This window comes from Leptosomus discolor, chromosome 5 (assembly GCF_034619465.1).
Source record: "Leptosomus discolor isolate bLepDis1 chromosome 5, bLepDis1.hap2, whole genome shotgun sequence".
NCBI lineage: Eukaryota > Metazoa > Chordata > Aves > Leptosomiformes > Leptosomidae > Leptosomus > Leptosomus discolor.
Window position 1 is genome coordinate 58205377 of NC_141395.1, and position 14608 is coordinate 58219984.

The window sequence follows — 14608 nt, forward strand, 5'->3', positions numbered from 1 at the left end:
AGTAGAACATGCGCCCCTTGGTGTCAGCACTCAGTTTGGGGCTCAGACATTACACACAATGGTGTGGTATGCTGTCTTGACATTAACAGTGATTCATGCAACATAGAAACTATTTCAATTAAGTATCTCTCCCCTCTTTTTGTGAGGGAAAACAGAAGAGAGACCTGAAACTGAATTGGTTTGATGGACAAAGAAGGATCACCTAAAACTTGTCCAGCCACAACTGTTTTTTCCAAGTATTTCAGAGCTCTTACTAGGCTATACACATTACTTAGCTGTTACATAATCATCTCAAAGAGGTATATTAGTACAGACAACTGGTTACTAAGGTAACAAGATGTTACTTTAAACCAGCAGCGCTGCCCCAGCTCATCAGCTTCACTCATGTCTCTCCTTTGTTCTCCTTCAACTATGCACAAATTACAGACCTGCTGTAGAACTGAATATATGCACTAGAGTTACGCTTCAGTCTCTCCATTCAAGCTAATGCAGAAAAAAAGGGAGTTAGATGATGTCAGCATTTAAACTCTTTGAAGTGAAGTTTCATTCTTAACTCTATACTAAGAATTTGAAAGTTGGCTGAAAAAGAAGTTGTCTTCTCACTAGAAACTATTTCGTAATTAAAAACCAGATTGCACATTGAAACTATTTGACACGATAAAACAAGACGGCAGGGATACTTTCAACTTTCGGGAGAGAGTACATGGTTAAGTTTTACTGACCGAATCTTGGCTGAAATCTTCCAGAGGCAGACTCATGTTTAGAAATAATAGTTGACTGCTAATTGCAAAAATTGTCAAGGTTACCCACAGTCTAGCTCCTCCAAAATACAGACGCTCCTAATAAACAAATTAAGTATGTCACTATTTTTGAGAGCTGGAGTTTGTAAGACCGATGTGTTCTCAACGTCTTTTATAATTACAAACATCAGCCATCAGCAGCAACTTAAAAAGCCATAGGAAATAAGGACGTCGGAAGCATTTACAGGAGGAGGTCTCCTACAACAATCCTCTGCTCCAAGCGGGATCACCTCCACCAAAACTATTCCTGATGTGTTTATCTAACCAGGCCTTCAACACTCACAATAATGGCAACTTCTGCAATCCTCTGAGGCAATCTGCTGTCATACCTTGTTATCCCATTAGACATTCTTCTCATTATCTAACTTAAATTGCTGCAATTCAAGCCTGAATTCTTGTCTTATCTTCAGATGACAAGTCAACGATAAGTAAAAACCTTTAATTCTGTTTTTCACATGTAAGAATGCAAAAAGCTTTTTGGCCTAGAAGGGTGGTCTCTGTGCTCTTTTAGGGTACAAAATTCATATAACCTTTGTCAGACTGCACAGTCCACCTTCCAAAACTGGAAAAGTACAGCACTGGTACTTTGACATGACTCACTCCGTGATCACAGTAAGTGATCAGCTTTAAAATAATCCTACAGTTTAAGATAAACAGAAAGGATTGATTCTGTTTACGGTCTAAACAACTTAGTTAGATATGAGACCAAATTACCAGGCTTGATTTTCAATTATTTACTTCTATACTAATAGGGGAAGGGACATATTCAAAAAGAAAGGATTCTATGTTCAATACCAGCTGGAGAAACACTGCTCAGGTAGCATACTCCCATGCCCTCTGCAAGAAAAATAATTCTCCTTTTGTAGTCACAATATGCAAACAGGATTTAGTTAAATCAGTCAGTATTTGACTTGCAAAGTTTAAGAAAAAAAAGTGTAATAGGTTGGTCTGTTCTCTTTGCATAATAGAAAAAAATACCACCAACCAGTAATTTAGTGTATCTGTCAGACTGGCACAACCTCCCCTACTGCCTGCCTGAACAGCTGCATGACAGCCCTAACAAACCATGGCCATGACCTGCAAACCATCCACAGTGGTCTCCTAATACAAATATCTCCCTCATTGAATTACCCCCTCACCTTTGTTTATTTGTTTGTTTTAACCACCCAACACACAAGAAGCTTCTGTACTGGCTGCCTATTGCAAAAGGTACAGAAAACCTCCACTGCTGAGGTTCACACTGTCCTCAAAAAATGAGCTAAATAAAGTGTATTATATTCATTATATTCATTTTCCAGTCTCTCCTCTCTCAGCTATCTCTGAACTGAAATCAGTAAAATTCTGCATGCAGACTGCCAACACCAATAATACTTTCACTAACTATACGACATTGTAAATAATCCCATTTATCTCATACACATACAGCCCATGCAAATGCAGAAACCTAAGTTTCACATTTGCTTATTTAAGAAAACGTTCTTCTCGTCAGCATCTGGAAATGCTTCATGATATTCAAGCAACTACTTAAAACAAAGTGAAATGAGTAGATGTTAATACTTCACTTAAAATTTTCAAATTACTTCGAGATGAATCTCAAATGGTTGAAAATAGATTAAATACTTTCACTGACATTGATTAGAAAAAAGACTGTACCAAACAAACTCATCTGCTGCTTAAATAAAATCAGAGTCAACCTGGCCAAGGTTTTGGACAAAGAAGCATTTCCAATGAAGCTAACACAGACTAGCTTTATTCCTGAATTTTTTATTAAATTCTAAATGGTCGTCACTCATTTTGTGGTATTTACTTTTTTACCGAATCAATTGTGACATTATACGTTTATAAATGCTAACTAAAGTGCCCAGCAATACTATTATTTCACAATTATTGTATTCTAATGTATTTGTTATGGTTGAAACCCAGGGAAATATTCTCCCTGGGGTAACAGATGGCTTTTTAAATTTTTGTTGCTATTCCAGAATCTTTAAGTCACACAAAATGCATCTACTTAAACATGATACTGCAATTACTGCAAAACATGATCTACATGTTCACTGTTTAATATTTAACAATCTGGATACCATTCCTGTTTGGAAATAATTCTACTAAAGACGGAAATCATTACCCTAGCCTTGCTATAATAAATAGATGTGCCTTTTTACATTTTATCATCTCCTAACAAAAAGTAAATGACTCATTTAAAATTAAATAATATATTCAACCAGTGTAAATAAAGTTTAGCAACTCATCCTAATGTTTTTTCACAGGTTATCATCAATTAGATACCACCTCACTGTAGTTCATGTAAATCGTTTGTTAACATCATGTCCCATGCTAATACATATTACTAAGGGGCAGAAGGATTTACAGAGGAATTTTTTATTTTTATCAGATGTAAAATGTCATGATACAGTAAAAATGTAAGCAGCAGGTTATTTAACAACACATACACATCACACATTAATCTAGCAATCTAAGATTTACCTGGTTTTACCCACATGACAAATTTCGAACATTTCTTGCTTATTATTTTTTTGGTGAAAACTATCTTCTATAATGCCCATAAAAATAGGACAAATGCTACACAAAATATCACAAAATCTTCAACTGTGGAAGACAAAAAGAAATTTGAGCAGGCTGCTTCAACAACACCTTGCAGTTATACTGCTCTTTTTTTAAACACACAGCTCTCTCCAACATGTATATACCTCATTGAAAACACTCCCTATGGAAAGAACAATGCTAGCATAATAGCAACATGGTCATACAAACAGATAGTATCTAGAAAAAGCAACTGTTCTTAAAAGGACCGGTCACTTAGATGGTTGAAACATGCACCATTTGCTCTAATTCAGCACTCTGATCCAAGCTGCTGACTTCTGAGCTAATAGTAAAAGTCTGCCCATTAAACAGTTAGGCTTCATTATGAAAAAGCTGCTTATACCATGCACCATTAACATTTCTGTCAATGTCATACCCATACACTACACAGCTTCACAATGAATAGTATCTTGTTGATTAGACTTACTTGCATCAAGGTTTGCTGTGAATAAAACATCACTTAACCTCAAGTAAAACTGACAGAATTAGGGTTAAAATATCGCTTTAATTCTGCCATCTGCTGCATGCCCCTCAAAAACAATGAAAATGTGTAAAAGAATTGCCTATAGGCTGATAGTATTAATTGAAAACGAAAATCCACCGTGATTCTTGAGTGTGAAATATGTATTGAAAGTTTAATATAAAAGCTGAAGTTTAAATAAATACTAGTTTGGTTTTTTGTAAGATTTATGTCCAGTCAAGAGCTTCAACACTTCAATTTCAAAGGCTGAAGTGGAAAAAAAAAACAAACCAAAAGATTTACAAGTACTTCCCCAGAAATACATTTCCCTACGATTCACTGGTACAGAAGACCCACACTTCTGGTTTTCAGAATCTATCACGTAACAACAAAATAAGACAACACAATAAGTGAAAACAAAGATCAAAAAAAACAACCCTATAAATGCCTAGTCACAGAAAAGACAACAGTCAAGAATGTTTGGGGCTGTTTGTTGCTTCTTTTTAAAAAGCAAGAAGAAACGTAGTATAAAAACCCCAAACATCTTATGCATGAAAAACAGCACCTTAGTCCTGAAGCATAACTAACAGGGTAAATTTGGAATAATGTAATATTCAAGGTGACTACACAGTACCAGAATTAAGTCTGGTTAAAAGTTATTTGCAGTATACCTGATTCAATACAATGTAAGACTCGAAGGTTTGAAGTGGCGAGTTTTTCTCATCAATTCATGGAAGATTACATCAATAACCAGCACAGACTGATCACAAACTGAAGGTCTGCAGGACCAACAGTTAGAGACGGATCTCAAACTCCCATATGGCATTAGTGAAAAAGAAATAAGATCAGCTTTTGAATTTCAGAACAGATATACTTCAACAGTAAAAAATAAAGCATAAATATGTTCTTAAGAGGAAAAAAAAAACGTGGCTAAAATTACTTTGGTTTTTTTAAGGCTCAGATTGGTGACCAAAGCATCTTACTTTCTTGGAAAATTCTTCTACTTCTATTTTCATTGGCAAGACGTTTTTAAAACATTTACGTCGGGGCAGAAAACTATGCCCACACAAAAACTTTCAAACGAGACCTAGTGCCAGATTCATTTTGCATTATTTTATACTTTCATTTATCCACCTTATGAGAAAAGTTTCATGTATCATTTATTTACATTATCTAAAAACAGCAGCAAGTGTGTAAGACTAACTGCTACACCTGCAAATATATCATTCGGCCACAAGAATTAGCTCCCAATTCTGCAGATCTCATCTTATACATAGAAATAAGCACACTGATTAGTTGCAGGGATTTATAAGGACTGGTTTTTCTTCCTTTTCCCTTCTCCCCCACACCTCAATGTCATTTCTCCTCTAGTTTATGCTGTAACAGACACATACACTAATAAACTTCTAAGTCTTTCCATTTGATACACTTGAATATCTCTTCTTAGCATGGCACTGTCATTCTGCCCTGGCTCACAAGCAAAGCGCTTGTTGGCTGCCAGCACTGGCATACATTGGAGAGCTTACAAGAGTATATGGGTAAGAAGGAACAATGGTATCATTCAGCAAATGAGTTTGGTGACGTCCAGCTTACAGAGCATCCCTCCTCTTCTACATAGGAAGCTGGAGTACTATTAGAATATACTAGCATTAAGTTAGATTTTGATCATTTATATTTTAGTTCTAGTGTATCCCTTCTTTAAACAAAATTATGACTGTCTGCATTTATTGTTAGCCAGATCCCATTAAGGCTAATTCAAAACAAAATACAATGGAATTATTTAGTACAAAAAGTTTCCATTATTTATCCCTTTCATGAAACATTTAAAGACTTCATGTCAGCAACTCAAAACATTCATGTTGATCTCTCGAAGAGCAGACAATATATTATGCATGCTAGCCACTGATTTATCCTTTCAAAATGTCTCTTGCAGGTCGCTCATGAATACTGCCACTTGCTGTTTAAAATATAAATAGAAGTGCCTCTTGAATATAAAATAAATAATAATTGCCTATGGTTCAAACCAGAATGCCGTTAAAACCAGTATTCTGGGTGACACCAGCTGGTACCGGATGCTTCAGAGAAATGTATTCTTGAGTGGGCTACTCTGAAGCAGTACACCCACTATTGAAGAATCTTCCTAAACTCTTTCTTAGGCTGGATGATCTATAGAAGTATTCGTCTTTCGTCATGCTTAAAATCAAATTCCACCACCACCCCACCAACTACATATATTCCTCATGTAAGTAGCTATTGACTTCTTTTTAAATCCTATTTGGTCCTCAGTCTGAATCATTTCATAGCAACAAGCCACACAACACCACTTTTTTTAGGAAGTCAAGGACAAACTGCACATGACGTCACCTCCATGAGACACTGAAACAGGTTGCCCAGGCAAGTTGTGGATGCCCCACCACTGGAAGTGTTCAAGGTCAGGCTGGGCAGACCTGTGAGCAGCTAGTGGAAGATGTCACTGCTCATGGCAGGGAAGCTAGATGAGATGACCTTTATTTAAAGGTCCCTTCCAACCCAAACCATTCTGTGATTCTCAGATTCTGAAGTCTTTGACTTGACAGTCTAAGAACACTAGCAAGGTTTGCCTACAACATAGAGAGCAGTTAAGTTTCTGAAGATCAGAACACACCAGCCTTGGTTCTAGGACAAAGTCCTATTTCAAGAAGGCAACTCCATAAGTATAAGCAATGTCAGCAAGTTCCACAGGATTATCCATGTGCAAATTATTCATGAATTAGCGCTTGGAGAATTAGGATCTTAGCATTTACAAGAAGAATCATTTTTCCTTGTATTTCTTAACAAGTAGCAGAAAAGACGATAGGATGACTCTTAAATTGTTCCAAGGGCAATTTTATTGCTACTTAAATAACAGCCAGTTATTGTCCAACGAATAGCGCAAATAATTATTTTGTTAGTCACTTAGCAGGATGATGACTACCGCATTTTACAGTCAAAAGGAAAAAAAAGAGGCCTAAAAAAACCTCTCAACCAAACCAAAAACCAACTTAAAAACTCTCCAGCAGCAACAGCTTGTACTCTGCTATTTAACTGGCTTTACTCCAGTAGCTTAAATCTAACAGTCAGCTTTATGTAGAAATGCAGTAAGTGAAAGCTGGGAAAAAAATCCCACACCTACGGCTGTCACCTAAAATTAAATACAATATTTTTCTCCAAATCCCAAGTGTACTTTCAAAAAGGTGCTGTGTGATCATATTTAGCTACTGCACTGCAGTTAAGAACACGTTTAATCTACAATAGATAAACTAAACTCTGTCATTCAAACATGTTTAAAAAATTAACAAAAGTAAAACCCAGGTGTAGTTATCTACAAGTCTTTAAACAGTAACCATTTATTTCACTTTAAGAGCAATCTATAACTTAGGAACATTGTCTTTTTTCCCTGTTAAAACTTGTAACATAGACAAAAAGAAATAAACTACATACATTTTGGACAGGGAAAAGCACTACCTTAAAATACAGAGACTGGTGTTAGAATTATTCTATGTAGAGAGACGTTTTCTATTGGAATAGTACCAACAAGCTGGCTTGTGCAAATCAGTAGGTGATCTTAACCATCTCCAAGGAGACTGATTAAATGGCTCCAATACAGTTTAAAATGCCTATCATTTCACTGAGATACTCAGCAAACATGACAATATTCCATGCCTGTAGCAATTTTTTTTTTTTAATATAAATGGGTCAAATTTTAAAATTGTTATAACAGATAAAGAACCAAAAATACTTTTTTTTTTAAAAAAAAAAAGTAGTTACAAAGAAGTATATTCATAATGTCACGTACCACTCCTCAGTAAAATGGTCCTGTGTTAAGCAAATGTACTTATTTCAACAACCAGGATGAGGCATTAAGATTAGATAATCGGATGGTATTCTTGAAAGTTTACTTATTATACTTGTAATAACATAGCTCTAGAAAGGGATTAACTATTTCTGGCACATATAAAATAAACAGCATACAAGAAAGTAAACAATAAAAATGTACTTACGAAATCAAAGTCTCCATCTTGAGGGACTTTCCAGTTATCGGGGAAAACATTTTTGGATATGTGGTAAGGTTCGTGCATGTTCTGATTACAGTTTTCAGGGCTTTTATTCTTGGAATCTTGTTTATCAAAGTAGTCCATGAAAGAAGGTCTTTGAACTTGTGGTGAAGTAGCATTTCCTTAGTTGAAGGAAAAAAGAAAAAAAAAGTTTAAACTATTTAAAGATTAAAGATTCACTGCACTATAAAATAAACTCCCTTTATTAATTTTCTTGGACTTCACAGAAACTAATAGAGTCATTTGTATGTGGTGCTAGTCTCCATTTGTCCCCTGAGGATCTTTGGCATAAAAGCTCATCACCAAAGAATGATATTTTTGTAGCAAGATACCATGTGGAGAAATGTTCAAGACATTTCAGAGTTGCACACACAAATAATATTAGAAGTTACTTCATGCGATAACTATTTGTTGTTATAGAGACTGAATAACACAAGGTGCTAAGCATCCCTTTGGGTGCTGAATGCCCAGACTTCAAGGCCTGGTCCACAGGCACTTGTAGGAGAGCAAGAGAGTGACATCAGTTTCACCAAAGATGCAATTTAAAAGTTACATAGAAAAACAACTTGCAAAAAAACAACCGCACAAACCGTGTCTAGCCACTGCTTAAATAAATTCATTGCCAATGAGGATTCTCAGCAAATTATGGGATTGCACTCTACAGATGGCTGCAAAGAACCCTGTTCTCCATGGTGTGGAAACCTTGGGGGATTTTTATCATCTATGCAGCTGCAAAAGCAGACAGAGATCAGCGTGAACTCCCCTTCTATCCTCTTCACAAAACTAAATGAAAAAAAATTATCTACAACATTAAATGACTGAAATTTGTTTTCATTTGTGGGATTTCAAAGCAAATTCAGTACTAAATAGAACAATAAATAAAACATAAGAAATGCTTTAGTAGTTCTACATAACTGTCAACTCAGAGACTATATTCTGCACAGAATTGACTCAAGAAATGTATAGTTGTTTGCAGTGTAACTCATTCTACATAGAGAAATATGAAATACATTTCCACAAGTAAAATATGAAACAGGGTGAGAGCTATAAATAACTAAGCTGGAAAAAACAAACTCAAAAAACCCCAAAACGCAACCCACAGGTAGAACTATACTTTTTAATTATAAGCATAATAAAATAGCTAGGAAATTTTATTTGAACTACTTGTTTTAACAAGTGAAAAGGTAAATCACTGGAAATATCTTTTGAACTCGTGTTTAACATAATCACTAGGACTTGCTGATCTTCTTATCTGGCTTTACACTTGTTTTTACTAATTCATTAAGTGGTTTTTTCCCCCCTCCTCTTTCACCTCTTATTTCATTATCTCTTCCCATTCCCTCTGTCTAAAGGTTTTTTAATTAATTCTAATTTTGCTGCATGATTAACAGCAGCCTACTTTTTTTCATTAATGCTTATTTTTGTACTGGCATCTTTTACAGCACATTGACTTACTTGTTCTTTTCTTTCTGCTTTTTCTACATTATCCTGTTCTAGTAAGATCTCTTCTGGCTTTTTTAATGGGCTCTTCTACTGTCTTGCTCCAGGCCTTACCGCACTTGACTGCAGTTGCTTCTCCAACTCCACAATGATTCCTCCATTCAGTCTGCCATGTTTCCATACACACCTTCTCCTCCTCTTATTTTTTTCAGCTGATTTTTCTCTCAGTTGTTGTCATGTCCTTTTCTAATATTCTTTTCTAATTCCAGATCATAGATATCTCTACTCACCATCTTTTAATTAATGACAACCGTGACCATATCAAAAACATTCAGTGAACTAAATTCCATGCTGCTGGCCTTTCACGACCAATTTTTTTCTTCTGCTGAGATGGCTGTACTTGTACTTTCATCCTTGAGACATACTTACAAACAAGAAGATTACCAGTGTTTCTGTTAGATACTCTAAGTACCAAGATGCTGGCCCATTACAGGTAAGACAGTCTCCCTCCTCTCCTGTAACAGAAAATACTAAAGATTTTCCAAGCACTGCTCTTAAGTTTCAGAGCTCTTCATAAATCTCTTCCTTATATATGTAATAGAAGACTGCTTACATACCAATCCCTCCAAACTCCTTGCTACCAAATGCATATCAAGGAAAGTGAGTCAACAGGACTGAAATTACTCCGAAATGAGCAAAGCACATTATTTTGCATTTTGAGGACTTGTTCTGTTCGTTTTGATAAAGAACTTAGAACTCCGATTGCAATTTAGTATACAGTCAGTTAACCCATTTAAAAGAACAAGAGCTGCTTACTTTCACTGCAAATACAAAAACTCACACACAAAACCAGAAATACCACGCCTGCAAAAAGATGGGACAAGAGGTGTTTCAAGGTTTGTTTGGTTTTTCCTCCAATTAAAAAAAAAAGTATTTAAAGATTTATTTTGAAGGTTTTATTTTATTTTTACAAATAATTACATGAAAAAAAAGAGACTCTCTTTTAGATCTCTAGTTAACCTAACACAAACAAGTTTAGTTAGTATTTCGTGGAAAATGGGATAGCTTGACACCTACTAGTTTAAAGGCCCTATGAAGGCTCCTACCTCTTTTGTACTGACTTGATAAAACACTGAGACTCTTTATGCCAGAGAGAAAACTGATGTAGGTCACACTTTCTTTTTTGCAAAATGTAAGGTTATTAGAAAATCATTTTGGTCTGAAAGCACTTTTTCTAGCTTTCATAGACAACAGAATAACAGTATCTTATCAATTGTCTCTCAAGAATCAAGAAATTTAAAAGTAGAATCATTAAAGACTCCTTTAAGGACAATTAATTCATTCAACTATCCAGTAAGCTACTTTTTACACAAGCTATAAATTTGCCACAGAAAATCTGCAGCACAATCAGTATCACTCCACACTTGCACTGAAAACCTATTCTGCATTAGACTGTTCCATCCAAGGAGGATTGGGATTTCCCAGTTCTCATTTTTCTTTGCTCTTCAACAAGAGATCTCATGTTTTACAATGTTTGCTGCAGTTTCAGCATTTAAGAATATCAGTCTCTTATCATCCCTATACTTGCCCACTGCAGGACTTCAAGATGACTTTGAGAAGAAAGCCACAATAAAAAAAAGCAGTCTGAGAAATTGCTGGCAAGCCATGGAACGCAGAGACCACCATGGACACTGAAAACATAGGTTCTACCTCAGCAATACCCCTGATAGGAATACAGCCAACGGGGATGTGCCCAAATAGCTACATAAGTGAATTTCTTCCAAAAAGTATGTTGGATAAAATGAATGAGGTAATGACATAACACACCACCAACTCTATTACACTGTTTCAAAAACATATCATAACTAAAATAAAGAATTCTAAACACACATTTCAAAATAAGAAGGAATGCAGATTCCATTCTAATGCATATTTTGATCAAATTCAATTGATGCCATCTACAAAGAAAAATGCTTTTGTAGTGATACGTTTCCAACAGAAAAGTATTATACCAATATTAACTCGATTTTAAATCCAGTAAAAAGTTCTGCTGTTAGTTGTTAAGTTTTTATACTCTATGTTGGGCTGAGCCACATATACATTCCCCCATGCTGGTCTGGCTAACCCAGGGCCAGCTTGTCAGCCAAAAACAGTCTTGCCTTACTTTGTCAGGTGGAACCCACCTCTCCACAGCAGCCTCTGATCCTCAAAGAGGGCTCCATGGTCATAAAAGTCAAACTGCCATCAACAACACTACAGGCACAACCAAGCGTTGACCCACAGGATCCATCCATTCCTCCAAGACTTTCCCTTCTCCATCACAATCAAGAACATCCTCACAACCCCAGAGTTACTCTTGAGGTCACTCTCAAGGTCTCCTCTTGCAGTATCATTGGCACATGTCCATGTGGATGGGCAGCAGGAGACAACAGTCTAAGCACTGGTCAAGCCCTGGCAGTCTTTCAACATTGTGGGGCTGGGCCCTGGGCAAGAAATAACTTTTCCTAGATAGCAACTAAGGTCAGCAGATAAGGGCATCCACCTCCTACAGAAGGGAGCCTCCCACTACAGTTTCCTGGGAGGGGGTGGGTGGTGGTGTTTTGTTTCTTTATTTGGTTGTTTGGGTTTTGGGGTTGTTTTTTTGTTTTTTACAGTTTCCTATGGGAAGTCTCTAAGTCTTTCTCTTGCTCCATTACTACCAGGGCACTGGACTTCTCCCACAGCTGCAAATGTACAGAAGGAAACCTCCCTCCTTTTCCCAAAAGCCACAAGCTTCCACAGCCTTCCCCATCCTGGGGATCTCCATCTGACTTGATTGAGGAACATTTCCAGCTGCTGTGTCTTCAGGGAAGTTAGGGGATCAGGCTCCCCTGTCTGCAGTGCTTCAGTGAAGATCCTGTCAGTATCTTTAGTCCCTCAAAATATACGGCTTTGTCACTATTAGAGTGAGAAGCTGTATTGCAATCAGCTTTTAGCCTTCTTTGGACTATCACCTCTACTACAAAGGGTACAATGGCTTATACAACAATATATACTACTTAGGTTTTCTATCTTATACATTCCTACCACTACCTTCTCACTACACAAGGTGACCTACAGGACAGAGGCAGTAATTCTCCTGGGAAATGGGAGACAGCAGCTTGAATACAATAAGGTTGAAGTGAGCCTAGAGTTTTGACCTCAGTCTCCAGGCAAGCAACTTAACAGTGAACTACCACGTAGAAAGTTGTCACAGCCACCTTCTTCAGCCATATTTTAAGCAGAAATGGGACTGTATTTTATAAGTGGGCGAGTTCTGCTGCTAATACACGCCTATTAGACAACCACCTCAGAGAATTAGAGGTTGGTCTACTTAGTTTCTGAATCGCAAAGAAGTATCAGTAGAAACTAGATCACCAGTTCCTTACACCAGAGCAGCTGGGAGTCTCCCAAAGGATGTGTCTAAGAAATGCTTGACTACAGAGAGCTGTGTTACAAAGCAGTCATCGAGTTTGCAGTTTTCACATCACAGTGACTTATACACCCAAGTTTTTATTCAAACTCAGGCCTCATTCAGTCTTTTGTTTGTTTTATAATATACCTATTTATCAGAAATAATTGCAACTGGCATTTAAGCGGAAAATCCACGTATTTTTCAACAACTGAAGCCTTCACAGCCTTTTTGAAGGACTATGAACTCAAATTTAAAGAATTTTTAATAAGGAAAAGTTTTCTGCACAAAACATTGCTTTGCTTCCTGACAATGATACTTGTAAAATTGGTTTAATAACTTTTGTTCTATTTTTCCACCTTCTGGAGAAAAGGAAAAAATTTTCAATGACTCTACTATTATAAACCCATTAGTCCATTCCAGCTGACTTATATTTTATTTCTGCCTTCAGCAAAACAAAGAAAATCCATGTTAACTAGCATTTTGCGACAGCTCTTGAAGTAGAATTGCCAACATGATGTTTTTCTTTGAAAAAAATTCCCATTTGTAAATGATACCACTACTAGTGAGAAACAAACAACTTTATTACCAATCACAGGACAGGGTTCGAGGACTGGAATAGTCTTGTAAACACCTATCATGTCTTTCTATATATACAGGAGTAAAGCACTAGTACACCTGCATATGGCATCAAGCAAACTGTCTTAGCATGGGCACAGTAAACATGCTTGAACATAACTACATCCATGAAATATCAATGCCCAGGCTACAGCCCCACTGACACCAGCCCATAATTAAGCTTCCTTGCCAAATTCCTACAGGACCTGGGTCATAGGTTGTTATAAACCGCACAATACCTTTTGCTTTTCAGTCGAAAAACTAGCTGTGGGACTTCGGCCTCTCTAATAGTTAAGAAGCATCACTCCAGACCTACCAAAGCATCCACCTCCTATCACAGAGGAGACTGACCTAGAGTATGGCACAATCCCTTACACTAGATGCACAAAAATCACTATAAATAAATAAATAAATAAACAAATAAATAAATAAAACTAACTCATGAATCTCCTTTCAAAATGCAGGTTCCACAGTGTGGTGCATGTCCCACTGTAATCAAGGATCCCACAATACAGTAACACAAAAAAGTTCAGCGAGTAAATGCTGGAACCAAACCTGTCGCCTGCCAGCTGAATGATGAAACCATCACTTGCCATCAGGCTACCTCCAGTTTTCTGGCTTTCCTTCGCTGGTGTTACAGGTCTCAATTCAGTCACCTATGTGGGAGGAGAGAGGGGAAGGAAGCCTGCTGTCCCAAAGATTATATTCTTCTGTTTAATAAGAAGGAAGAATGTGTTTAAGAATTATAGTGACTAAACCTAAAGCATTTCATGTCTTATAGGGCAAAACTGTTCACTGTAGGATGAACATGAGCCAATAGTGTGCGCTCGCAGCCCAGAAAAACAATCACATCCTGGGCTGCGTCAAAAGATGTGTTGCCAGCTGGTCGAGGGAGGTGATTCTGCCCCTCTACTCTGCCCTCGTGAGACCCCACCTGGAATACTGCATCCAGATCTGGACCCTCCAACACAAGAAAGACATGGAGCTGCTGGAGTGAGTCTGGAGGAGTGCTACCAAGATGGTCAGAGGGTTGGAACACCGTTCCTGCAAGGACAGGCTGAGAGAGTTGGGCTTGTTCAGCCTGGAAAAGAGGAGACTCCGGGGAGACCTTACAGCGGCCTTCCAGTACCTGAAAGGGGCCTACAAGAAGGCTGGGGAGGGACTTTTTACAAGGGCCTGCAGTGAT

General features: G+C 37.2%; 1 protein-coding gene across 2 annotated transcripts in view; it reads right to left on the reverse strand.

Annotated features, from left to right (window-relative positions):
• The window catches only part of STK3 (serine/threonine kinase 3), a 134244-nt gene that overhangs the window by 39752 nt on the left and 79884 nt on the right, over positions 1–14608 (reverse strand). For both annotated transcript variants that reach the window (XM_086465236.1, XM_086465235.1), the window contains one exon: positions 7881–8056. In XM_086465236.1, coding sequence (XP_086321362.1) covers positions 7881–8056 — 176 coding nt within the window. The remainder of the gene's footprint in view (positions 1–7880; positions 8057–14608) is intronic.